This window comes from Branchiostoma floridae, chromosome 11, assembly GCF_000003815.2.
Source record: "Branchiostoma floridae strain S238N-H82 chromosome 11, Bfl_VNyyK, whole genome shotgun sequence".
In the NCBI taxonomy this organism is placed as follows: domain Eukaryota; kingdom Metazoa; phylum Chordata; class Leptocardii; order Amphioxiformes; family Branchiostomatidae; genus Branchiostoma; species Branchiostoma floridae.
This window is the reverse complement of record NC_049989.1, coordinates 3627110-3654475: the sequence shown is the minus strand read 5'-3', so window position 1 is coordinate 3654475 and position 27366 is coordinate 3627110. Positions and strand designations below refer to the sequence as shown.

General features: G+C 44.3%; 3 protein-coding genes across 7 annotated transcripts; 2 read left to right on the top strand and 1 right to left on the bottom strand.

Moving 5' to 3' along the window:
- Positions 1–1498: 1498 nt before the first annotated feature.
- LOC118425693 (transforming growth factor-beta-induced protein ig-h3-like) lies at positions 1499–27100 on the bottom strand. 4 transcript variants are annotated; one of them, XM_035834730.1, is made up of 14 exons: positions 26673–27096; positions 12967–13086; positions 11491–11585; positions 10612–10775; positions 9318–9473; positions 8736–8886; positions 8184–8321; positions 6370–6509; positions 6128–6200; positions 5524–5660; positions 4780–4944; positions 4193–4288; positions 3198–3435; positions 1499–2355 (listed from the first exon to the last, which is right to left on the bottom strand). In XM_035834730.1, the coding sequence occupies exons 1-14, from the start codon at positions 26906–26908 to the stop codon at positions 2168–2170; spliced, it is 2097 nt and encodes a 698-aa protein (XP_035690623.1). In that variant the 5' UTR covers positions 26909–27096; the 3' UTR covers positions 1499–2167. The 4 variants fall into 4 exon arrangements, with proteins under 4 accessions (XP_035690623.1, XP_035690622.1, XP_035690624.1 ...); XM_035834729.1 differs by having other exon boundaries at positions 10567–10775; positions 26673–27094; XM_035834731.1 differs by lacking the exons at positions 1499–2355; positions 3198–3435 and adding an exon at positions 3476–3577 and having other exon boundaries at positions 10567–10775; positions 26673–27100.
- LOC118425675 lies at positions 16835–22322 on the top strand. Its single transcript, XM_035834691.1, has 3 exons — positions 16835–17119; positions 17985–21142; positions 21402–22322. Exons 1-3 carry the CDS (start codon positions 17101–17103, stop codon positions 21969–21971), a joined length of 3747 nt encoding a protein of 1248 aa, XP_035690584.1. The 5' UTR covers positions 16835–17100; the 3' UTR covers positions 21972–22322.
- On the top strand, positions 24225–26125 carry LOC118425738. 2 transcript variants are annotated; one of them, XM_035834802.1, is made up of 4 exons: positions 24225–24454; positions 24671–24818; positions 25044–25313; positions 25532–26125. In XM_035834802.1, the coding sequence occupies exons 1-4, from the start codon at positions 24259–24261 to the stop codon at positions 25722–25724; spliced, it is 807 nt and encodes a 268-aa protein (XP_035690695.1). In that variant the 5' UTR covers positions 24225–24258; the 3' UTR covers positions 25725–26125. The 2 variants fall into 2 exon arrangements, with proteins under 2 accessions (XP_035690695.1, XP_035690696.1); XM_035834803.1 differs by lacking the exon at positions 24225–24454 and having other exon boundaries at positions 24655–24818.
- Positions 27101–27366: the final 266 nt, after the last annotated feature.

Below are 27366 nucleotides of genomic sequence, written 5' to 3'. Positions count from 1 at the left end.
AAGAGTGACGTACGTTGACATACGTTAACCACCTTTATGTGGTTGTGATTTAAGCCCCGGTCACAAGAATCGTGCGATTGACTGCGATGGAGGTTTTATGCGCGGCATAAGCGCAGTACGTCGTAAGTCGGGGAAGAATCGGAAGCAATGGTTTAAATATATGAAGCCGTGGTCACAAGGATCGTAGTGCATCGTACGATGAGGTCATTAGAGCGTATTTGCGTCAATCGCAGGTAAATCATAGTAAATCGGGGAGCCTCCTATGACGAAAATAGGACTGAAATGGATTTTGAACATGTTCAAAATTTCGCTATCGTCGTAAGATTTTATTTGCCCCCAAAGCAGACTTCATTACGGCAATTTTTGTCTACTGATGAGGTTTTAGATTTATGAATTTTTAGCATGTTGTGATGGTTTCAGTTTTCCCTGATATTGTCGATATTGACGAAAAGGGAAAATATATCAGTCGCAACTGCCACAATCGCAACCAGAGAACAGCGCGCCCCGCACAGGTGATGCAGACAATTGTTTGATCGCTTCATGCACGTGAGTTGATAATTAGATCAAATCTCAGCTCTCGTCGGTCTTGGGTCAGTTTACCATAATCGTAATAACCATGGGGACAACTCAAACATAAAGGCAGGCTCTATGAGTCGGAAATATATATGATATAATGCTTATGATATGATTTTTGTATGATGGCATCTTTTTGTTGATAGCATATCATGATACAATATTCGAAAGAGCCTGACACGTAGAGCCGGCAAGCAGGCCGAGATAACCATACCAGTACTCACGCTTGATTTGAACTTTTGCTTGTAATACTCTTGTTATCATGGTCTTTTTTAATTTATTTTTACAGTTAAAGATATTATAGGAAGGTATTCAACAGCTATGTCCACATTTTGTTGGTTAAAGAAGCACAAAAACGGTCAGACGGCTATACAGAAGAGACACAAGTGAAAAATCGTACGACTCTGGAAAAATTTTGAACATCATCCGATGCTCTGCGATGCTCTGCGATGGCTGATTTTGCTTACGATTTAGCTGCGATCCACTGTGATCATCGTGCGATAGGCGTAATATGCCATCGCAAGGACGTCGTACGATTCTTGTGACCGGGGCTTAAGGCCCCCTTTCCACTTGACGGCGATCGCGCTGCGCTCTCACTGCGACCTAAGACGGATATCTGTAACCTTTCATTTTAAACTGGGAATATCATACAAAATGTAAAAATGTGACTGTATAGACAACAAATACACAAAGTGTAAAAAGATTCGTTTCTTTCTAAGAAATTCGTTGAGCGATACGTCAAATTTTATGTAAGAGTGAGAGTGCGGCGGGAGCGCCGTCCTAGTGGAAAGGGGGTATAACTAGTTTCAGAGTCCGGGCGTCTACATTGTACAAATTCCAAAAATTAGATAAACTTATGAGGGCAGTTAAAAAAATATTGTGACCTACTCTTCTGGTAAATATGTGAAACAAGAATACAAAAGACAACGATTGTAAACTGGTGTTTATTCGTACTTTCTAGCTCAGTACATTCACTGACAATCCAAAACCAAACATCATAGAGAAAGAAAGTTCTAAAGCTATCAGAATAGTACAGTATTCGCATGATGTTAGGAAAACGCTAGGTGGGAAGAGGCAATGGTTGGACGGCATTTGAGTCGAAAAAAATATTTTTGTCAATCTCACCATTAATTATTCACCAACACATAAAAAGCATGGGATATCCACGATTTTATACGGTATCGAAACATTAAACACTGATCAAATCCATCGTTAGTTTCAAGTTACATAAGTTTCATTCTTGTAAATTACTCATCAAATTTGTTTTAGAGAGGAAGGTAAGAGAACAAATTCTCGCTTAAAACATCCGTAAGTTATTTTAAAAAGTTTAAGTAGTTGTACCAGCAACACTAACTTCTAATGCATTCTCTCTTCGGTGTAGATTCGTCCATAAAACTTTAAAGAACAAACAAATTGCTATTTTTCCAAAAAGACCCTCTAACTCGTTGTGGTAAACTGTGTACGTATTCACTGCCTTCCTGAACTTAAATATCATGTAAACGTTAAGGAACTAACAAATTGCTACTTTTCCAAAAGGGACCCCTAACTCATTGTGGTAAACATCGACTGTCATAACCAATGCCCAGGCTCACTCTTAATTGTCGAAGTGTATGCCGGGAGGGCGCAGAACGCGGTCAATGACCTGTATGACGCCGTTGGTGCCGAACGTGTCGCAGCTGGTGACGGAGGCGCCGTCATGGCTGGAGTAGGAGAACGGCGACCTGCGGAACACCTGGCGGAACTTCCCGCGGCGGCTGAAGCAGGAATCACAGCACAGGAAGTCTGGGGAAAGAAACAGTTACCAGTAAATCGTACATGGGAGCCTTTATATGCTGTAGAGGGTAATTATCTCAATATATATTTATGAGTGTATCTGTCTGTTTGTCCGTTTGTCTGTCTGTGTTTCCGAACATTTGTGGTCAGCATAACTCAAGAACCTCTGAATGGATTACGATGATGACTTTGTTGATATATGTGGGTACTAGGTGTTGGGAAGACGAAGGTCAAGGTCAATTTTGGACCCCCGCTATGTATAATTTCACGCAATTAACGTCGTTTTGGCGTAACGGTGAGGCTGTTAGACCAAGACTCCAGAGAACCTTTACCTCTTACCTTTTTGATTTGTTGTCGGTCCGCTCAAATTTAACCTGTTAGATCGAAGTCGACTGGAATTGATACATTCTACGTAGAGTGCAATGCCAATAAGTGACTGAATCTAGCGTAACGTAGAATTCAACGCAATACGTATTCACTGTCTTCCTGAATTTAGCGTACAGTGTTAATTAATAATCAGCCGGACCGCTCATTTTAATGTAGCGCATTCTACGTAAATCGTAATGGGCGCATAACTTAAGCGTAAAGTGAAGCCATCCTGTAGAATTTAATATGCAGCCATTGCCTTCCTGAATTTGGTGTTGGCAGATTTTGACAGTACCCCTGCCCTTCACGCTACCCCCCAGAAATGAGCACCAATCAGGGACACATTTATGTATTTATTTATTCATCTCAAAACGGGTGGCTGGCCCCTACAACTTTTGAGAGTCAATTTCCCAAGGGGGCCCACGTTAGCACGTTGGTACCATTCCAGTTCTCATCATCGGGGCTTCACTGTGTCGTTTACTTACCCTCCACGACGTGATGCTTGAGAACTTTGATGAGCGCCTCGGTGTTTTCCAGCAGGTTGTCCAGAGTGTCGTCTGCGATGCGCTTGAAGGCCTCGTTGGTGGGCGCGAAGATGGTGAGGGGGCCGTCCGCCTGCAGGGCGGTGATCAGGTCCGCCCGGCGCAGCGCCTTCACCAGGATACTGAACGTCTCGTTACCCTCCAGCACGTCAGCCAGGGTTTGGGTGGGCGGCGCCAGGACCTAAACAAACGAGAGATCAAAACCTGAAGTTTTACTGCAGTACCGTAACGAAGCGCTAGAGGGTCAAGAACTTCACTAGGATACTGAACGTCTCGTTACCCTCCAGCAGGTCAGCCAGGGTTTGGGTGGGCGGCGCCAGGACCTGAACAAACGAGATGTCAAAACCTGAAGTTCCCCTGCTGTACCGTAACAAAGTGCTAGAGGGTCAAAAACTTCACCAGGATACTGAACGTCTCGTTACCCTCCAGCAGGTCAGCCAGGGATTAGGTGGGCGGCGCCAGGACCTGAACAAAAGATATATCAAAACCTGAACTTCCGTTGCAGTACCGTAACAAAGGGCTAGAGGGCCATAGATCTACTCATGCCGTGGTCTGATCAAGACCTATCTACATGCTAAAAATCGACACATCCATCAAGACATTCTTGAGTTATGCTGGTCATCTACACACACACACACGCACAAACACACGCGCGCACACACACACAAACACACACAAACGTTACCGAAAACTCCGGCTTCGCGAAGGTGACGGGGACAGGAGCATTACGACCAGAAATTTTCCTATACGCAGAGATATTGTATGGTTTGATCGTTAACTCGAATTAAGCCCCATTCACGTACTAATATTGATTTTTGTATTTACTTGCAGCTTTGTTGCTAATCTTGTCGTATCATCGCATTCTCCTATACATAGAGAGAATGGCCCTCTAGAAACTGTCATTCAGATAAAAATGTTGATCTAACAAAACTCTGTACCTTGTTGATCACGTGAACAACCCCGTTGCAGCCTCCTTGGTCGGCTTTCACGACGCGTGCGCACTGGACGTTGACCATGGTGTGGAAGAACCAATCCTATAGATGGAGCGATAAGTAATGATAATCTGAGCAATGGAACAGTCATTTCTTGACAACTAACGGTACTTTTCAGTCCAAAAAAAAATGTAATGTTTGCCTTTACATGGTCTAGCCTAATAAACCATGCTCTACTACTCAAATACATTCAAACCTATGATGACCAGCCCCTCCAGCGCTGTCCTGTCTCTTGCTACATAATGTAATCGAACACCACAGGGCGCATGCTACTTAACCAGCAATCATGGTGATAGACCATGATGATAGCCGTCTCGTCCAGGTCATTGGCCTTAGTTGTTTGGAGAAAAAGAATAGAAAGAAACGAAGCAAAAGCGCCATGTTTCCCTCCCGCGAAGGTGGAAATGGTGAGGAAATAATTTTAACATTTAGTTATTTAAGTTCGTTTAAGTCTTAATCTCATGAACGTCTGAACTCATGTAAACGAACTCTACCTACGTACTATCAATAGTCGAAAACTGTTCATCACAAACCTTAACTGATATGTGCAGCTTGTTAGACGAGCCGAGAGTCGGCAGCATGGCCCCATTCTTCAGGTCCTTGGCAAACGCCGCTTGCGGAACGACGTGGTACTGCAGCACCTCTGCCAAGGCGCCGGGGTTGCTGGTGAGGGCTTTCACTGTCTCCTCTGGCAACTCCTGAAATGATGGGACGTAGAAAGTAAACTAACACGATTGGAACTTCAGAGGCCATCAATACATACTGATCATCATAAAACATAGTCTTTGAATATCAATAACGATTTGCACATTCAATACAGCATGAGATATGAAATGACGAATTTAAGGTACCAAATAAACATAGGAGATCATCAATGATATCAAATGCGTTAAACTCTGAAATTATTTGGTCTCAAATTACGTGATATGTATATTTTGACTAATCTCCAAGCAGATCCTACGGTGCCATAAGATAGTATCAAGGCTGTCCAAGGAGTGTAGCCGGCCATGGGAGTTAAACGGGCACCGGAGTTTGATACTATACATTACGCACCGTGGATCTGGTTCGAGAATATATTTTGACTGACCCTTACCTACACCTTCCCTCATGACCTCAGGGAAGGTTTTGATTTTTGCTTATCATGAACAGAGCAAAGCAAACAAAAACTTAACATACATATTACAGTCTATCATATCAATGCATGCAGCGTTGACGTTCGTGACTACCACGTTGCCTATTTGGAAATGAGGCTATAGTGTAACACTACTGTTATGTACCTCTATTGCCTGGTCAGAGGGAGCGAAGATTGTGATGTTGTCCTGAGAACGGAGAGTGTCCGTCAGTCCTGCTATTTCAATAAGCTCCACCAGGCGACTTGCTCCGGAAGCGGCCAGGACGTCCACGATGTTCTGCGCTGTGTGTTGTATTATATTGGATTCATTAACAGATAGCTTTCTTATGCATCACCATAGTTACGTACTCTTTCTTAACTTTGGTAACTTTAGAATTGAAATTCTATTTGCTCGACTCTAAGGACATCGGGTTGGAAAGGTTTGCAGCGATGACTCCAAACTCCGAGGGGCCTGTAGCTGTAGGGCGGGCCGCTAGAAGTGCGATTTCGTCAGGCTAGAATAGAATGCTGTAGAAGCTGAACTAAACATGTGCATGGGATTATGGAACGCAACATTAGAAAAGCGGAATATTGCAGTAACATTAAAAAAATAGTCATGCATGTTTATCACTTATTATGTTGTTGTTGTTGTTGTTGTCCTTGTTTAACGTCTACTTCTCCGCTAGACATGGTCTCTTGGTGCTTAAATAAAGGTTATTTTGTAGCATTATCAGGACGTATGGATACGTTTGGAAGATTGGAGAACGTACCTTTACTCGGGACAAGAACATTGTCGATGACGTGGACGACACCATTGTAGCCCAGAACATTTCCCTGTATGACCTGGTAATACGATACAAACAAACAAACAAACAAACACAAATTAATAAATGGCACATTACCGGGTCATGAAAATCACTGATCGAAATACAAGTTGAAACTTTGTGAAAATTAAGGAGTTAATTGCAACCGCGCAACCTTCATCAATAAACCCTACTGTTGATGGTGTTACCTGTGCCGTGTTGACAAATATCTTGTCGTCCGAGTCTCGTTCCACCTTCAGGTCCTCACCAACCATGGACACCGCCCGGTGTTTGCCTGTCACTGCGTCTGCGCAGATGGTGTGCGGGATCACGTGGTGCAACAGCAGGTCTGCAAAAGCAAGGGCGTGGGGGTCAAACCGTTTTAAGAAGAATCATGTAGAGTTACTTCACCTTTATCCGTGGAGTAGACTATATCCGTTGTCCTAAAAAAACAGTGCATTTAGGGGTGTCAAGTCGACGGACGGTGCAATATTTTGAAAACAACTGCAATATTATATTAAAAAGATATTGCAGTATGAAACCACCGTCTGGTTACATGATTTCCCTAAAAACGCATATAGGTTACCCCATTGATAGCGACTTTTCAAAGCACGGAGCCTGTTTTATTTGCGGTGAAGAAACTTTCAACGTTACTCTTTGATAATTCGGCCCCTTGATCATCATGAGAAGTGTAGTTATCACTTGATCAACTATTCAAAAACACAGGAATGACGTGTCACAGCGTGCGCTATGACTTATTACAACCACCGATTTTGTGATTCAGAAGCGGGATTGCTAACCATCTGACGGCACGGTGCTGTACCAAGTCATGGACTTCAGACTGGCATTTGACTATGAAACAGCGAACTAATGGAATATGTACTCCGTCTCTTCACGTTATTGCGGTGGTCCACATCTTGCAAACAATTGTTTCTATGGCTTTTAACGGACACGTACGAATGGCGAGTTAAGAATAGGCCAAACAGAAGGGCGTTCAAGGACATTCTACTTCTGTTCTAGATTTGCTAAACACGCGCGCGGACTTAAAGTTAACATCAAACAACGAGGACATAAAAAGAAAACAGTTTCTGTGGTTGTCTGAAGCGCCCCGCTTTACTGCAGGCCAGACTTGACCTTTCTGAAAACCCATCAGAGTCGGAGTCGGAGGTGCCTGAAGACACATTTGTTTATTAGTATGTCTCGTCTCCTATCCTTTTGGCAGAAAACTCGCAATTATCCCACACACATCAATTCTACCAAATAGCCTTCATTAGTCTTCCAGCCACCAAGTCCAGTCTGCGGGGGCGTCGTTTTAAGAGTGCCGCTTTTTCGTCCATTTTCTACATCATCGCGGTGTTTTGACGGCTTTGCCGACATGCCAACCCATCGTCGGTCAGCGGTGATGCTTAATTTAACCGCACCACATTGTGTCTTCAAACCGTAATGTGAACTAGAATGCCCAGTCACTAACAAAGCACAGGGGTGCATTTATACGAATTTTACGAAAAACGAATCACTAGGCAAAAACGTACAGACCATGATTGCAGCCGTCTCGTCCATATCATTGGCCTTATTTATTTGCAGAACTAGAAGAAGAAGAGGAAGAAAAGAAGCAAACACGTTGATGTTCCCCTCCCGATCCCGCGAAGGTAAAAGTGATTAGCATTTAGTTATTTCTGGTCGTTTCTGTCTTGATTGTATGCAAAGTTTGAACTCATGAATTCTAAATATAAACGTCTTCCTGTCCATGATTTAAGATGGTGGTATCGCGAGAAGAAAGTCTGACGCGCCGAACTGAAGCAAAAGGGCCGCTCACGCGCTATGGGATGAGTCTCCGTGGAGGTAGAAGCCCGTTGAAAATGCTTAAACGTCAGATATCGTGAGAAGAAATACTCATGAAAATACCCTCCTTCAATGCAGTGGTTGGCCGGTTTGCATACAAAGCGTCTGTTTCAACAAAGTCGTACGAATGTTTATGAATGTGGCATCACTGAAGTAGCTCTGACAAACAGCATGAACTAACTTTTAAGACATCTCCTGTCTGCCAGCAGCCGATTCAAGGTTTCCTGTGGCACGTTGTCGAAGGCTGAGTCCGTGGGAGCGAAGACAGTCATCTGTCCGTCCGAGTCCAGGACACTGGGCAGGTCAGTCTGGCCAAGGGCTGTAAAAGAGGCACAAAGTAACAACATGTAAAGTACACATGGTTAAGTATTGATAAATGAATGAATAGATAATTAAAATGATTAGCTTCGCCAATAAGCAGTTACTTAAGCAAACGGTCAGACGTTTCAAACAACCTCCCGGTGTCTTTCGTCAGTGACACTGCAGAAATCTTGTTGGAGAGAGTTTTTATATCCTAGCTGTGAATTGATATGCAAAAGATATTTAGTTGGAGAGCAGGTCTATCCCAACTATGAATTGATATGCAAAAAGGTCCAAATATTGATTAGGTTATTGAGCTTTAAATTTAGATTCTTACCACTATTCTTACCACCGCGGCTTACAACGAAGGAAGAAATAGCTTGAAACGTATAAAAGTATGTAATACTTGTGGTACGTGAAATAAACCTCGGACCTGTCTTAAGAGTGGTGAAGCGGCTGTCCTGGCTGATGATCTCCAGCACTGATTTCTTGGTGTTCGGTAGGATTCCGTCGACGACGTGAATGACACCGTTGCTGGCCAGCTGGTCACTCAGTACGACCTTCACGCAGTTGGCGTTCACTATCTGGAGAACGTTGATGGACGAATGAATAATTTTTATTGTACGTGTATGCTCTTACGGGCCAAGTAAAGGTCATGACGAGTAAGCAGAAGTTTACTGTTTATCCCTCCATGGCCTCCCGACTGTCTCCAGACCATGGTTGGGAGATGGTCGGGAGCAAGAAGATCTGTGGTTGGGGTGCCTGGTACTAGTCTTCAAAAGTCTATGAAGTTTGACAAGTCACACAAGGGAAAGTCATATTATTCTTAGAAGTGACAACAGCAACAAACGTCAGAGTTAGATTAATTAGAATGGAGTCCAGGCTAGTCCCAACCTAGCGGCGACTTTGGTTGGGGGGAGGTCGTGAGCAAAGTCGTGGGAAGATTCTGTACGTGTGACAGGGGTTTATTTTTCGGCAGTCAATCCATAGTTTACGTGATGTGGAAAAATCCCACCTTTTTGTTACTGTAAGCCGTGGTACGGATTTCTCCTGGCCCAAGAGTCCTCAGGATCTCCTCATCACGAATGTTGTTAGCCGTAAGCCAGCCTGACACCACGTGACTCAACAACGTGTCCTTCAGCTGATCCAAGGTCAGTGCGGGCGTGTCACCCTGAGATTAGGGATTCAAATGGGTACAAACAGTTAGAGTGTCATAAAACTGTCCACAAAATACGTGGAAATGGCCCAAATGGGAACCATAAGCAGAACTTATATTGACCATGATGGCGAACTCAATGGTCGTACGTAATAATAACTGCAAGAAATGTAACAAGAGGATTCAACTGTGAAACATAAAAAGACAAAGAGACAAAAACTAAAGAGAGTAAAGAGAAGACCATGTCTGCCCACAGCTCATGTAACACCCAAAGCAACATGCAGCAAGACACTCATCAAGACCATTGCCAGGAGTAAGGTGGCTTCAGAAGCAGAAGCAGGAGCGTGGTGAAAAGGATGACGACGACACCAATCATGATGAAAATTATGATGACGTGACCGCTGATTCTGATGACGACGTAGATGATGGTGAAGTTCGAATGTAATCAGATGATGATGATGATGGTGAGGTGATGATGACGAGGAGGATGCAGGTGATGATGATGATGTTGATACGGACATGGTGACGATAATAGCGAGGGTGATGACTTTCATTCTCATGGGGTACGTTGGCACCATTGCAGCAAAATGGATTATCATGCATAGCATCAAAAGCTGTCCTAGAGCTACATGTCAAGACAGTCGAATCGTCTCGTGATCACAAATGTGTGCACGTTTTGTGTCAATGACGTCAGTCTGTGATGCCGTGCCAGAAAGCTAGTCTAGTCAAACGGCTCCTGTTGTAGCTAGGATGCTTTGCAAGTTGGGTATACAGGTCTCACAAACTGGACTTTATGGATAAGCATCAGTCCTATTTTGATTAGCACACAGGGCTTTATTTCAGTCTGCGACAGCTTGTTTCAGGGATTCAAGCATATCGAAAAATCCTTACAGATGGTGTCAAGAGAGCGATGTTTCTGGGTGGTAAATTCAAAACGAGAGGACGTAATCCATAAAATCTAGTTGTGACCAAATGGTAAATTATGTACTATAGACAGTCATTTGGAGCCGTTTCACCAGGCATCTAATGATTGGATAAACCATGTTCTTGAAACGTTGCCATCGTCTCCCCAGGAACGGCGGGAACAAATTCCGTAAAAATAATTTACCCTTTGGGTCGCCCTTTTTGAGGGAGAGTCGAAATCAGTGATTACCCTTGTGGGAATAGACTGGAAGGCGCCGTCGGTGGGGGCGAAGACTGTGAAGTTGTTCATCCCCGTCAGAGCGCCTTCTAACTTTGCCTTCCCCGCGTAAGACACGAACTCCGACAGACCCAGGCCCCGCGCAGTATCCAGTAGATTCTTCAACTCGGCCACTTCTATGAAACGAGAGCGATGACAGCTTATTAAGAGTCTTATGAACAAAAGACAACTTTGACAAACCAACAATGGTATTTGTTAAGACCCTGGTTTATGCTACGGTTCAATTGAAAAAGGGGCCCGATAGTTAACGGGCTGTTTTACTGTACTTTCGGGAGTGACCTATACAAGGCCCTTTGGCTATCGGGCTATTTTGGGGTACCGTCGGGACCCTGGACGAAATCACTGACTAAAGGTTCGTAATTGCAATGTGCAAAATGTTGTCGCCTTCTTTACATTATATAAGTTATATTACGCGTACGGGTACCGTCATTTTTTTAATTCATATTGCCACAACACAACATGTTTTAATAAGTTATGTAGATGTGCCTGAAAATTACGCTGGTCTACATTTCGAGCCTACGTTCACTTTTTTGCACATTTCAATGAGAACGGGTGTAAAACGTTGAAGTTTCATGCATGTATTACTCCGAGTGGGCACTCTCAAAGAGTATATGATTGGCCCCACAAATCGTGTGTTTATGTAGATGTTGAATTCCCTTTTTAAGTTTTATCGACCCCACCTCATACAAAAAAAGACTTGAGATAAATGATTGAATGTGTATTTCTGGCATTATTGGATGTTTCTCTATTGGATTTGTGCCCATAAACAAATGGGAGGGCATAATTGGGGTATGAGAGGGACCTGATGAAATAGCAAACTTGAAGCCTTACTGAGAGGGCATCCCGGCTTGCCCTGCTGACGGGCGTACCCGGCACAGCAGCGGTAGGTGACGGTAGCGGTGTATTTCTGCTGGAAGTCGTCTGCCCTGGAGGTCAAACGGAACTGTCATTGTTCAAACATGCTGTGGTTACAAGGAGAGGCGGTGGGGTTATGTGTCGGATCCCAAATCTAAAACATACGCTAGTCTATAACGATACAGACTGTACTCAAGTCAGCAGAATCTTGTGATGTTGGTTACCATAGTAAAATGCTAGAAAAATAACATTTGCAAGCAAATTCGCAATGCTTACATTCGAGCTTCACATGGTATAGCTATTCATTCTTACTCAAACACCTTCGTTATATATGTTGAACAGCCCCCTGAGCTCTGTCCTGCCACTTGCTATTTTGTGTAATTTAAAACCACACTGTCTCTCAATTTACCAGTAACCATGGTGACCACAGTCTGGTCCAGGCCATTGACCTCGTTTGGAAATAGAGGAAGGAACGGAACAAGCATAATGAGCTAACTCAAATTTCAACGAATAAATAAGTCTGTCTGATGTTTGGCCCGTCAGTTGCAAATGACACGTATCTTTTTTGATTGGTCATTTGTACCAGAGTGTTTATACCCAGGAATTCAAGGACACTTTTTGTTGTGTTTCACTATTATCACATGGCTAAGTCAACGTTCCTTAATACCAGAATCGTATCCTTTTCTCAAAATGTTTATCTGTGTTTTGTTCGAGACTAACGCATGTTGACAAGGTTAAAACATATGACAGGATTCTACCCTGGGGGTCTGAAATTTGCCAATTAGATGTAACGTTGATATAACGCCCAAGTGTTGAATCCTGTCACTGGTATGGATTATCTACCACTCGGGTTTACACACGCCTACGCACTCAGCCGTGTACTTGAACTCAAGCCCTGGTGTAAGGGAGAGGGACAGTACTGTAATGTTTCAATTGTTACCTGCACCAAGAAGGTTATTTTCAGTGACGTTTGTGGTTGGATGCGTTTGTTTGTCTGTTTGTAGACGACATAGCTGGAGAAGCTGTGGATGGATCCTTTTGACATTTTGGTTGCTGGGCAGGTGTCGAGAAAGTTTGATATTTGGCATCCAAGCTGCTTACCATGGTATGCAGAAGAACGTCTGGTGTTGACATCTATTGCTTTGAACATGGTCTTTGAGTGGTACACTGGTAGGTAGCTTCTGGGCAGAGAGTAGGTGTATTCTTCTAGGAGAGGTTGGGTGTAAAAATCACGGCCACTATAATCCTCGTGACCCAACCTCTGCTTGGAGAATATGGGTCATATATAACTTCTCCAGGTGTGCTGTCCACGAACACACAAATGACACCGAAAACAAAACTTTCTTGGCGAAGGATCCAATTCTGTTCGCAGCAGCTTGACCGTAAACGACCTGAGGGCCGTCCCATGTGGAAAGTGCAGGGGTGGTCAGGATGTATCAACGGTAGACCCACCTGTAGGTACACCTGTAGGAGCCATCCTCTCCACTCCCGCACTCCTTAATCTTCAGCATGAAACCTTCCCCATCCGGCAGAGCCTGTGGGTCACCCTCCTTTGTCTCACAGACGTTGGGCCTGAAAATGAATACTGTAAGTTTTATAACATTCGTGTTTTTTTTATTCAAGCCGAAATAACAATGTCCTAGTAATTTGTCTGAGTGCTTTGTAAACTTATACTGTTTTTAACCACAATTAGCCAAGTTATTTTACGATGTCGATGATTTTACTGATAAATGTATGGAGACACGCTTGACTCCTGTCTGTAAGTAATGCTCAATTCAGCTAAACAGCTGCAAGGCTTTACAAATAAAATCATTCATTGATTCATTCATTCAAATTATGCAACCGCAGATACAGTATTGGTTTACCGCAAAACCAAATTTACGCAAAAAAAATCACGCAAATCTCTTGTTGATGAATCATAATCATTTTCTATTGGTTTTTAATTCACTGGTAATATTGCGATTTCCAATTAAGTTATATTGTATCTAAAAGGGACGTCATTTGAAAGGCACGTGTCATCCCTGTACAACTTCGCCATGAAACGTCCCACTTCCTCCTTGATAAGGAGAATGTGGACACTTTGCCCCTGCACTGTTTGCCAGTCGTGGTGATTACGCGCTCGGTACACACTTGATTTAGCCTGAGTATCATCCGTATTCTACCGGGGCTCCTTACACTCGCTACAGTGTAAGGAGCCCCGGTAGAAATAGGATGGTACCCAGGCTACACTTGATTGATGCCAGTTTCCAACCTGGGGCGGACAAAACGCACAGACGGGTTGTTTGGAGCCTTTGTGGTGAGAAGAATACGGCGCGAAAGTAAGGGATGGAGCATGGAACTTCAATTTCGAAGAAATTTCGTATTAAAGGATGGGAAAGGGGGAGGCAGAGAGGGCGGGTGAAATGCAGGGAGATAGGGGAGGGGGTGAAAGGGGGCCGAGGGGTAACGACAAATACATTGAAACTCCGTATGTGACCATACGTAGATGTGACTTTGGCCTTTGCTAAGAGCGGCTTTGCAACATATCATGTATTAAGATGCCTAACATCAACCATTTCTTACTTCTTCAACATTGTTCTTTCAAACAATGTAAACCACTGCGGCAAATCCAAATTTTCCTTCTACACATGTGTTCTTCCCTGTTATGTACAATGCAACCAATACCATTTTAATTGTAAGATACTGGCAAGCTACTAAAGGCTGTCCAAACATGTTAGCAGAGGCTGAGCGGTTTGATACGCGGTTGTCTGTTGGGTGGGAGCCAGCTGACAGATCTGATCACACGGGTGTGACGTCACGGACACAGGGTCGTTTGTCCCAATCCGTCGGGCCATAACTTTTGCAACACACGGAGAATGGTTTGAATTACATGTAGTACACGACTCGTTTGAAGGGCGATCTATGCAGCTTTAAGAAGTCCATGGCCGCGGTACAAGCACACGGATACATCACATTCCAAGACACAACATGTACAAACATCAATCTTATCATAGCTGACACTGCTTAACTTACATTATTACCGAACTATGGGGATTTGGGGATTAAGTTTGGGTCCGAATATTTCCCTGTATTTTTCTGGTAACTTTACCATGATACAGCTTTGTTCACATTCCATTTGCCATCCAATGTGACGGCGGTATAATATCACTTATGAAGAATAGAAACGATTCTTGCCCGGTTTCGTAAGCTTACGTATGGATTTACGTTTAATTCCATAATCATTGATACATTTTGCGACTTCCGACGTGTTTTTTTTAACACGACTTTGCATGATTTTCGAGTCGATACCTGGCTAAAGCGAACGGCGATCGCTACATCGGGTAAGATACGTCGGGCGAGAGTCATCATTGCCATCGGACATCTATTAGATCCTATTACGTTGCGGACGCACAGCTGCAGTATTATCGGCTGCAAGAAAACACGTCTGCAAACTGCACGTTAGACATGTATAAACGTGCGTTTGTTTGGCTGATTTTCATTTTAATTTCCGTTGTGCAGTTTGTAAGTTATTGAAGACCAGGTAGACAGACGGTCGTGCCCCCAGGTCACTGACCCTGCTTTCAGCGCCGACTTCCTGGGAACCTGTCAACATCTCGTTATTCCGACACAGCTTGCGTCTTCTGGCAGGGGGCTTACATTCGCCAGCTGCTCGCTAGAATTAAGGTTTACATATAACTCAGGACTGTTTGGCTCCCTGTCAGCTGTAGCCTTGTTTGGCCCCAAGTCTGTGACATTTACACAATACAGAAAGTTGAAATTTTACATTTAATTTAGGATAAAACTGTAATCAATTTGGCGTGGTTGTTGAAGATGCTTTGAAGATCTGACCACAATCCTTACTTAAGAAGACATCATCCCTTTGACCCCTTCCAGGTACGATCAACAAACAAGCCGACGTAGAAAATTAAGAGATGCTGATAGATGACTACGATAGGACTCATTTCTGCCACCTTCGTCCCCTCACTCACATTTAGGACCATCCCCCGACTTTGCTCCATACCAATCTTTAACCAAGGTCGGTGATGGGTTTGGGGGTTGCCTGGAATCCATCCTTTACCAGCTCTAGTTCGTTCCACCGTTCGCATTGATATCCCCCTCCCCCCCCCCCCCCCAAATGCAAGCAGAGTATGGTTTCATCTCAATAGCTGAGGTAGACGACCTTTACGGACTACCATGTCAAGTTCCGGACAAACTCCCAACAACACAGGTTCAAACAAACAAACAAATGACCCTGCTCACGACTAACTCTCAACCATTGTCTGGAGAATGTCGAAAGCCTTATTGTCCTCAAGATGACGAAAACACATCGGGAATATGGATCAGTTAGGAAATGGGTAGGTCATGCACATGCCCCGAGGTCAGCTACTAATATAAACATAACCTAGCAGGCTTCAAGTGACTTCCTTTTTTCCTTTTTATCAGTTTACTCAATGAGCTTTTTTCAGGTAAATCAAGGAGCTTTTTTCAGGTAAAAGCTCCTTGGTTTGCTGAAGACAGCAGCAGATGATCAGCGGTGACGTGTAGAGTTAGGTAACAGGCCTAATCTGCGCATGCCTGAACAACAGATCACGAGTTGGAAACTTGAGATAAACCTTATTCACCCCCTTTTCCATGCGAAAACAAGTTGTGTAAAACTTATTCGGTGAGTTAGGTAATAGGTGGTTAATGCGCATGTGCTGTATGAGTCATTGAGAGATTGAGATCGTTTGTAAGTATTTCTACGCGATTATTACGTAAGAAGTTAGGTAATCGTAAGTTGCGCATGCGCGCTGTGGGTCATTCTCACTTCAGTTGTTCTCCATATAATAACATATGACGTAAAAACTTAGGTAAGGCTAGTCTGGAGACCAGACTGTTTCCAGGGCCTACCTAGGATAGCTTGAGGGCCTACATGCCCCCAAGAAAACTTTGCCACAGCTCCCTGAGTTGGACTCTTAATTCAAGATTATGCACATACGCTAAGTAAGTCAATGAAATTTAGACAGACAGCAGACTGCTGGCATTTTCCAGTTGTTTGTCGAAAACTGTAGCAACAGTGCACAGTCGGAAGAGGGTGCAATAGTAGAAATACTGGAATGAAAACACCAAATGGTGTATGGTATATGTCAAGCGCAATAGTATATCGTTAGACCAAGGAGGTTATAGGTCTCCTAGACTTTTGACCGAAAACAACGAGACTACCAGGCCAGGAGGTGCATTCTGGAAACGTCTTTGGCTGCAAGTTACAATGCACCGCTATGTTTGTCTGGGAAGTTGGTCGGTCTTGCCTGCAGGTTTTGAAAACATTGATCACATCCGGAGCCTATCTAAAACACAGTTTTAGTAACCTTTCTTCAGCCAGTCTTCAGCCAATCAGCGTGCGCTCCGGGCCATGACGTCATTTTCCCGCGGACCCGCTCCTTCCATGCCAAGCTATCTCTCCATTCATTTTCAATACGAATTTTGGCTCTATATCTGCTTGGAGAACAGTTCAAAGGTCAAAATACGTCATATCCGCCTTCTAGAACCCTGGTGGAAGCAAGGGGAAGGGGCTAAAGCCATTTTTGATCAGCGAAAAACCACGCGAATCCACACTTTCTGGCCGGAATGGCGGCCGAATCGTCGGGTAAGCGGTCCATTTCTTCATTTTTCATGTGATTTTACTGGACTAACTTGTTATTTTCAAGGAATTTGTCGTAGTTTTTGTTGTTTTTCCGTGATTGTTTGGGGTGTTGTGAGTCGATTCCGCCATTTTGTCTTTGTTTGTCTTGCGATGCAAAGAATTTTCGAGTTTTTGAATTTGACCAGTTGCCTGCTCGGGGACAGCCAGCCGTATTGTTAATGCACGGACATTTGTACACTTCCGGGTTGTTTTTTCGTAGGAAAAATGATTTTATTTGCCTGACGCGGCGGGTTAAATTAAATCTACAAATTTTCTTGAATAAATCAAAGCCTCCACCATGCTTCTACATTGTTTGTTTGGGGCTGATGGTGTTCTAGAAAATTTCCTCCTTTTTTGAACGGGTAGAAGCCGCAATTTTAGCGATAATGGCTAAAGGTGGGGAGGGGGGCGTTGTTCTGTGGAGATCGATATAGCTATGATTCCTGCCGTTTTCTATCTGTTATTTTTAATTGCATATCATATTACACAATATGTGAATAAGTGTGACTTCTGAGATCATTTTTGGCGACAAAATTGATAACTCAAAGGATTTTTAAGGACATTTTCGTTCTAAATTCGTGGGGTGATGTAGGGTTGGTCCCTTTTGTTAGTTTTATATGTGAAAATGTTGTTTAAAGTCTGCTATGTATGTTGTTTGCTGGTTTGTCTTGTAGTTGTCATGATTGTAGGTAGATTTGTCAGTAAATGCTAGTGTTATTAACTTAAACAGGCCTGTAGACATTGACTTCTTTCTATGATATGTGATAGTAGGGTTTGTTACGTATGTCATTCAAATTGTGACTAAGGAAAATATTGTGATTTCCCATAGGTGACGAAATGGACCAACACTGCCACCAACTACAAAGTAGATGCAGGCTGTGTGGGAGTGATAACAATACTCAAAAAACATGCAGCACATCATACAGAGCAGAGTTTCTGAACCTCTTTGGGATTGATCTATCTGCTGACATATCCAATGTCCACCCACAATCAGTTTGTCACAATTGCAGATGTACCTTTGATAGATACAAGAATCACCCCAATAAAGAGTTGTATTGCCCTACTGTAAAACCGTACACCTTCAAACAGCACAGCGACTCCTGCACAATCTGCTATGGTCAAACTACAGGTGACCATAGCTATCACACAAAACAAAAGCGTGGCAGAAAACGGAAGAAGACTAGGCCAGCTGGCCCGGGGCGAGGCAAGAAAAAGGAAAAGGGGAGAGACATGGAAGGAACTGCATTAAATGCTAGTCAGACAAGCACACAGACAAACACAACTGTTCAGACATGTCAGGCGGAGATGGGCACAGTAAAGTCGGGTGGAACAAGTACTCAGGAGAACAGAACTGTTCAGGCGGAGATGGGCACAGTAAACTCGGGTGGAACATGTACTCAGGAGAACAGAACTGTTCAGGCGGAGATGGGCACAGTAAACTCCGGTGGAACATGTACTCAGGAGAACAGAACTGTTCAGGCGGAGATGGGCACAGTAAACTCGGGTGGAACATGTACTCAGGAGAACAGAACTGTTCAGGCGGAGATGGGCACAGTAAACTCGGGTGGAACATGTACTCAGGAGAACAGAACTGTTCAGGCGGAGATGGGCACAGTAAACTCGGGTGGAACATGTACTCAGGAGAACAGAACTGTTCAGGCGGAGATGGGCACAATAAACTCGGGTGGAACATGTACTCAGGAGAACAGAACTGTTCAGGCGGAGATGGGCACAGTAAACTCGGGTGGAACATGTACTCAGGAGAACAGAACTGTTCAGGCGGAGATGGGCACAGTAAACTCGGGTGGAACATGTACTCAGGCGAACAGAACTGTTCAGATGGATATGGGCACACAGACAGATGAAAGTGTCTGTGGGTATATTATTGATGGCAACAAACCTAATGTTTCTGACATGCCACTAACAGTGCTGTGCAAAGTCGTGAAGGCTGCAGCACAAGGTCAGAGGCAATCCATACTAGAAGACAGCAAAACAATCTCCGAGCTACACAAAGAGCCACAGACATTATCAGACTTAGATCCCAAAACATACTATTCAAACCGTAATTGTGTCTGCACAAGTTTTGTAGATGGACTAGCAGACAAGAAGACATCCACAGCATCAAAGGTGATGACATTAGAGCAAATATATCATATAGTCTCTCCCGTTCTTGTAGCACCCTTCACCTTTACCCGCAACTTGCTATGTTATGTTGCCACCAACAGCAAGCTTGTAGTAAACATGCTTGGCAAAATCTCATCCGGTGGGATGATAGACACTGTAAAATCATACCTTGACACTATAGCTGTTAATCCTTTGCCTTTTCCAAATGGTGATTGCGAGGTGGCCATTGACAATGACCAAAAGTTGAAAAAACAGTGGTCAGTGAGGGCTAAAGGAAAAATGACATGCAGTGTGGTGACAAGTGTATGTCAGGTGGAGCATGGGCCTGAGATGGACATGCAAGGTCGTGATGACTTGTCTCCAGCGTCATGGGGCAAGTACATTGAGGAGGCTCAGAAAGACAAAAACGTTGCAGCAAGGTTGGAAGCCAGCCTCAGTCCTTCGGAAAGAACCAACAAGGTGCATCTTGCCGAGGTCAGGAAATTTCTTCACCAGAGGCTGGGAAAAGTGGCAAATGAACAAGTGCTGCAAGGTGACCACTATGAGGACTATGTAGATGCCCGTGTGGCAGACATGGAGAAGAAGAAAGAGTTTAAGAACTGTGCTGCATGTGGATTGGAATTGGCCAAGACCAAGCGCATTTGTGCTAATCCACGGTGCCTAGCCAATCTAAAAGAAGCAGAAGAAGCTGCCGCTGGGAAGGATCTGTTCGGGACAATGATTCTTGCACCTGTGAAGAGATACACTTATAGACAAAAAGAGACGGAGGTAGATTTCGTCATAGATAATGAGCATACAGTCTCGGTAAAGAAGGACACAACAGTTGTTTCCCGTGAAGAACATGAAGACATTCCATCAAGCCATCCACACATTCCACCTCCCATCACAATGTCAGACCCGGTCTTTGTTAATCCAAATTCTGCTTCAGCCATGAGGAAAGTCCTCCGCCATGTTGGCAAGACAGCTAACATTGCCCGTTACCATGACAACAGCCCTTGCACAAGAAAGTGGCTTGTTGTAGCCATGGATGGACTACCCTTAGGCATAACGAGAAACATTATTAACAACACAATGTACTGTTCTTCCTGCAAGGTGTCCTTTGAGTCTCTCCAGCTGTTCAAAACCCACGTAGAAGAAACCCATGAAGGTGAAACTATCCCTGAAGTAAGGGAGTTTGACTGGGTGATTCTACGTGTGGGAAAGCTCCATCTGGAAATGAATGCGCTGAAAGCATTTGTGGACTTGAACTGGGATGTCTGGTTTGCAGCCCTGGCAGAGGAGATGGGCTTCAAGTCCGAGGGTGCCCAGCGGGTTGCCAAAAGCTGTGCCGACCACCACAAAAGCATGGAGCTTTTGCAGATCGCTATTAAGGGTACAACAGATGAGCTGCTACTTCCATATGTGAGGGAGAAGCTAAAGAGTGGAGAGCAACAGTCCATGTCTGCAGATGACTTCTTGTTCCGCTGGTGTCCCAAGTTAGAAAGTAAGAACTTCATGTTCCTGCAGCAACAAATTAATCTCTATGCTTTGGCCATCAGAAATTTCCATGTTGGGACAAGACGCAACAACACGGAGTACATCCAGGCAGGTGTTGAACTCTTTTCACCCCTTTTCAGCGGTAGAAACCACCCGAAGTATCAACTAATCGACATGTACGACTCCATGGAAAGAGCAACGTACCCTGAAGACTTGAAAGTCTTCATGGAGCGAACAGAATCAGTCACCAATGTAAACAACTCCCTTGGAGAAGGCATGGACGCCAAGCTGGAAGAGAAAAACAAAGCTTCAAAGGCCTGGCATAAAGGTGCACCACTTGCAGAAGACTGGGTTCGTGTGTTCAGAAACTTGGATGTGTTACAAAAGGTGTGTACGCAATAAATCATGATATTGCACTTAGCAACACCTGCATTTGCATGATTACTAGCGCTTTTTTTAGATATGTTAGTATTGAGGCATTTTAAGAGCTTAATAAAGTATGTCAACAAAAGTTCAAAGTGTAATGTGTGCTTGCCTGTTTTAGAAGCTATTAGTATTAAAACAAAAATGAAAATTAATCTGCATGGAATATATGTATGTTTTTCATCTTTAATGTATGTGACATTTCACTTCTTGTCTTCAACAGCTGAGAGCTCGGTTCTTTGAGGTCATCGGTGTCCCGGAATCCGCATCATCAGAGGGATGTAACCGGTACAACCAGGAGCCAGAAGTGGATGTCTGGCGGGCGAGACTTCGTGCAGAAGAGTACCTGTCCAACCCGTATGATGATCAATCACCTCACACCTCGATCACCGGTATACCACTTACAGAAGATCTGATCAAATTCGAAAAGAAAGCTCGTGAAAACAAAATGTTGGTTTTCAATGAAGTTGTACTAAAAGGAAAGCCACGATCAGATGTCAGGCAGACCATTGTACATGTAACTGAAGATGAGAAGTGTAAGGCAGAAGACATCACCAAACAGCCAAAAAAGATCATTATAGAGAGAACCAAAAAGCTACTAGAAGAGTTTGTGGTTGAAGATGTCCAATCCTACTATCTGCAGAAGCTCTCCCTGTTGGAACCGAAAATCACCAACACCAACAAAAACGATTTCCTTGGACTGTACTATGAAGTAGATAAGGAAGCAAGTGAGCAAGAAAAGATAAGGTGTGCAGTCCAGTTGGATGTAATGGGAGATACCAATCTTGCTTAAAACAGTAAAGTACAGGACGAGACATGGTTGGATTGCTCTATAGATATATTGTATGAGGACCAGATGAGTTTCTAAGTGCCATATTGTACCTGTTTTGTACACGGCTTACATTTGTATTGCTTCAGTCCAGTGTTTTGCCACAAAAGGCAAAAGTAAGTGTACATATGATCTTGTATGAGGACTAGACATGAGTTTCTAAGTGCCATATTGTACCTGTTTTGTACACGGCTTACATTTGTATGGCTTCAGTCCAGTGTTTTGCCACAAAAGGTAAAAGTAAGTGTACATATGATCTTGTATGAGGACTAGACATGAGTTTCTAAGTGCCATATTGTACCTGTTTTGTACACGGCTTACATATTCGGTTATATATAATGGTTTTATAGATGTTAACATAATGAGCATCAAAAATAAACCTTGTACATATTAGGATACAAGATGTGTTTACTTTAAAGTGTATTACTATTACTAGTATTAGTCGATACTGTCAACTTAGTACTAGGGCTACTCAACATCTTGGTCTTAACTTTACCTAGTTGGAGTTTCCTTCCAGCTCCACTCCTCTCCCCTTCCCCCTTCCCTTTCCCCTCGCCCCTCCCCTTCTGACTCCCCTCCCCTTCCCTCTGCCCTCTCCCCTCTCCTTAGAAGTTCTTCCACCCCTGGCACTCGCCCCACCCCTGCCACTCGCCCCACCCCTGCCACTCGCCCTACCCCTGCCACTCGCCCCACCCCTGCCACTGCCCTTCGCCACTTTTGTCGGCGATTCCGCATCAGTGAACAGGAACGACCGAACAGTACTGGGCACCTGTACACCCTCGGGAAAACTCTTCGGTGGGGTGTTCGGTAGAGGGCTCAGGGTGATGTTGTTCTCCGCCATGATGCTCTCTTCGGTTTTGTCCTTGTCGTTCACTAGTGGTCGGAGTGTGCCGGCTTTGTACTGCTCCTTGAGCCCCCCTGTTGAATAGACAGTCCTGCCTCTCTGTTCGTTGATGATGACCTGTACGTCACGGCCAGTTAAGACGTGGAATACAAATGCCTGAAGATGGGAAAAGTTCAGATAATAATCAGACCCGTGTAGAAACAACCATCTTCGACAGGGCTACAAGAAAAATACTGTATGACACATTACCAAAATTTCCATGCTCCAAGAAATGCCTCTTAAACAACAATATAGGGTAATCTCCAACCAGATGCACGGTGCGTAATGTATAGTATCAAACTTTAATACCGGTGTCCGTACCTGGCCAGCTTTGATACTATGTTATAGCACCGTAGGATCTGCTTGGAGATTGATTTGGGGTGCGTGCACGTGTGTGTGTGTGTGTGTTGGGGGGGGGGGGGGGTCTATTGAATAGAATTAATTAGTAAATACCACCACCTATTGTCTATAATCCATTTATGTTTATCATTCTACGTTTTTCTGGTTTGTAGAGTAGTAATCATCGTTGATAGCACAAGTGACAAAAAGGGACATAAACTTATTGAACTTACCGATTTCAGAAGACTCCTCTTTCTTTTACTTTGCGTCGACTTACGCTGACGTTTGTTTTTGATGAAGGCCAATCGAACTGGCCCGCGCCGGCGTCGCTGGCGTCGTTTCGGTGTCGATGTCGTGACCTCACCCTGCCCCCTGTCATAAGTATATTTCTTTTTAATGTTTTTAAATTTTATACGATTTAAAAAACAACTAATCGATACCAGAACTATGAAGCCTTTTGTAATTCATTCTGACTACAATAAGCGCTAAAAAGTGGTCAACGCAAACAAACAAAGAAATGAAAAGTGTCTTGCCTCTGTGTCTGACTTCCAGATGGTACAGGGGTCGCCATGGTTTCGGAGGAGGCTGGGGATGTCTCTGGAACAGGCACGGTTGTCTCCGGCGTATTCGATAAGCTGGGCTCGGCAGCGATCTCCGACGTGTCTGACATTTTCTCTTCACCTTCTAAAAGTATTCTTAGCCCCGGTAGAAACTAGGTAGAAACTTGTTTACCGAGATCTAGCGCGAGAAGGATGTGTGAACGATATGCAAAACTGTTGCTCAGGAGCTATTCACAAGATCACAGGACCATAAAGTCCATGGGCTCTTTTAAATAAAACACTGTTTTTCGTAAAGATACCAACTTTTGTCACTCACTTCTCTGGTTCTTGCTATGTTTTAACTATCATCTGTTAGCTCTGTTATTGTTAACATATCGTTTGACCATGTGAAGTTGAGAAAACATGAACAGGAAACACACAGGCGCTTTATAACTAGCTATAGTACTTACCATTCTCGATATTTGTAAATATGCATGAGACCTGTGCAATGATTTCAACATGCCAAGCCACCCCCAATTTCATCCGTCCGCCGTCGTCACCGACTCACCGCCCGCAGTCTGCCACCTTGCTCTTGTCGTGTACACTTGGATTTCTTGCTTGCTTTGTTGTTTGCCAATTCTTGTTTGCGGGAGAAGGAGTTTTGTCGGAACACATGGATCGTAAGCGTAAGTAGACAATTGTGTTTGTTATGATTGTAATAACATGAGTGACGGACTTTTCTTGGCTTGTTTATTATGATTCCACATAACAAAGGGCGGGGGGGGGGGGTGCTTGAGTTTGTTTGTGTCTGTAAGCCTTACGTTTTATTAGCCTTTTTTTCATTAAATGCATACTCCTTACAGATATTGTAGTATTTCAAGTCTACCTTTGTTTCAACTTAGGAAAGGCAGACGACATGGCCACTGAGGAAACAGGAGGGAAAAACTTCAAAAGGACAGCAACGGACTCCCCTCCCATGTCACGCTCACCTCACAACAAGCGCTATCCGATGGACGCTGTCATCACAATCGGAAATGTGGTGCTGAAGGGGTAAGCAGAATTCACGATAAATGAAGTTCAATACAATACTTTTCTCAGTTTCTGGAGCCTTTAGGCCATGTAGGATGGAGAGATGCCTTTTTTTTCATTATGTAAGTAAACAGCGGCAAGAAGGGTTTTATAGCCCAGGTGCCAAAATGTTCTACGTTATTCTACGTGCCTCGTAACAAAGTGTCACTTGGTCGCTAAAGTCAGAAAAAAATCACTATTTTTCAGATACCACCACTTCCAGCGTAAGCCACTGCCCGGGTTGGATATGGATGTTGTCAGGGAGTACGACAACCCGTACGACAGGAATGCCTACATCGTGCGGATGCCCCAGCTCGGCAACATCCCTGCCGACATGCGGGACGTGGTGACAGACGCCAGACGCGGCACGACTGTCAGGTCCATCGCCGGACAAGACGTCGGGAGGCTGCCGGCAGGTCTGGCGAAAGTCCTCGCCGAGTTGGACAGGGATGGCGTCTTGTGTGGACCCACATGCTGGTAAATATTTGTTGATTGTGAACTAAATGCCTGTCAGATTAGCTGTCGTGTTCGGTGTTTTACCACTTATGACTCGTGTTCTAATTTTACAAAATCAGCGTTTAATCACGAGACACAGGAGACAACTGTCACTCGTCATGACAGATCTTGAAATTTTGATTCTAGTAATTTTAATAGTCTACTAAGAACTAAAAGTTAGTTTTGTTTTTATACAACAGTGCGGCAACTGCACCTCCGTGCCAGTCGTTCCCGCCCTGGCCTGTTCCACATTCCCGCGGTGGGGGCGCCGTCATTCCAGCGGACGTGTACCTCGTGGTGGACGCTCGGGACAAGGATGACATCGTGGGGCAGTTGAGGGAGGCCATTGACCGCCACATGAGCGCGGTCAAGACCGTCATCACGATCCGCTAAACACGCTATTTATCATGTTTATGTGATCAATAAAGAACGCGTTGTAAGAAATTTGCGTCTCAAGTTTATCATGCTGTTCTTCTTTATTCAGGTACCGTTACATTCCATAGACAGTTTACGTCCTTATCGCCGTATGTCAGATAGAAACACACATCTTAAAACTTATATTTTAAACAGGTCAGCGCAATCAATGAAACACGATGTGCTAAAGACAAACGTAAACAGATTTCTCATCGTGCCATGCCAGCACTTCCTGGTTTTCGGCCGCCATCTTGGCCGCCATCTTGGTTTGGGGTCAAACTCGGGGGGTCATGAAAAGTGCGCATGCGCGTAAATGACGCCATGACCCGGAGCTCACGCTGATTGGCTGAAGAAAGGTTACTAAAACTGGTTACCTTTCCTACTGTCGCCATTTGCGTATGTGTCAGCAAATACGTCTGCAAAACGCCTCCGCGAAGAGACAAAGACCGAGGGTTAAGACGTTTTCGAAGAGAAGCAAACTCTCCAATACGTGGAGAAGATTTCGAAGAAGAGCAAACTCTCCGATAATGTGGGACAGCGGAGTCAATGAGACTGAGAAAACTTTGAGAGCAACATGTGGCAGGGTGATCCCTGTTAACTTTAACTGTCAAGTCATGATCCTTCGGGAAAAGATAGATAGTTAACGTTACTTTGAAAACACCCATTGAGAATGAGGGTATTACAGATGGATCATGCGATTACTCGCGAAAGCCAACCCAGGCGGCCCGACTCTGCCATGTTTCCGTGTAATTAGAACAGACACTGTCGGCGTCCAGTACAAAAGTAAGGCAATGCGATCTCTCTATGAAGTTTTAAAACTTTCATTATCGAGACTTCACTTCTTGTCCATATAAATGTCAAACTTTGAACATATGACCGTTAATAAGCGCTATGTGTGAGTGACACTACTGTTGCTATCCGTCCTACCCTGTCCACCATCCTGCCCTGTCCCTTGCCCACCGGTGCGACCACCACGGCTTCCACTGTGACCACGGCAGGACGATGTCGTGGATGTAATTCCTCGGGCGACTACTACGCCACGAGCGATCAGCTAACGCCCGGCGGCGGCCACCACCGCGGCCCCGGCCACTGCGTGCGTCTGTTGTGGCCAGCAGGGCGCAGAGAGCCAGCAGAACCCACGCGATCGTCACCGCCTTCTTCATGGCGCCCGCTGGAGTTCCTGGGTTACTTGTCCGGGTGCCAGATAGAAGAAGTTGAGAGTTTTCTCGAGGCCGTGAGGAACTTGTCTGGTCCGTGCGGAGACTTCTCAAGGCCTGTAGGCGGTGGTTTGGGGTGATGGCAGGCACGAGATGGTACCGTGTGTTGCATAAGGGTAGGAGGGCGGGGCGAGAACACTTTCCTTGCAACCACAGGGGTGACGGGGGCAGGATTTGGAAATAGGTAAACGGAAGTCAGTCAGGGTCTCAGGGTCTTAGATGGTCTTAGATACTGGAACAAATGTAGGCCATGTTGTAGACTAGGGAGTGCCCAATTTCATTCCTTTGCAAGGTTCATTGTTTTGGATCTTGTTGTCTCTTAGGTTTTTTTTTCTGATCCGTCTCCTGTCGACTAGGTTAGAACTGGACCAGTATATAACTGGAAAGTATATATTGCTGAGTCA

Bases quoted from the DNA above. Each gene is read 5' to 3' on its own strand.
- LOC118425675 (XM_035834691.1), top strand. The intron at 21,143-21,401 runs GTGTGTACGCAA...TGTCTTCAACAG, and splicing joins ACTTGGATGTGTTACAAAAG to CTGAGAGCTCGGTTCTTTGA.
- LOC118425738 (XM_035834802.1), top strand. From the start codon at position 24,259: ATGCATGAGACCTGTGCAATGATTTCAACATGCCAAGCCACCCCCAAT. The intron at 24,819-25,043 runs GTAAGCAGAATT...ACTATTTTTCAG, and splicing joins GGAAATGTGGTGCTGAAGGG to ATACCACCACTTCCAGCGTA. The intron at 25,314-25,531 runs GTAAATATTTGT...TTTATACAACAG, and splicing joins TTGTGTGGACCCACATGCTG to TGCGGCAACTGCACCTCCGT.
- LOC118425693 (XM_035834729.1), bottom strand. From the start codon at position 26,908: ATGAAGAAGGCGGTGACGATCGCGTGGGTTCTGCTGGCTCTCTGCGCC. The intron at 13,087-26,672 runs GTAGGACGGATA...ATTCATTTTCAG, and splicing joins AGGGCAGGATGGTGGACAGG to GCCCAACGTCTGTGAGACAA. The intron at 9,474-10,566 runs GTAAATTATTTT...CCCTAATCTCAG, and splicing joins CAAAAAGGGCGACCCAAAGG to GGTGACACGCCCGCACTGAC.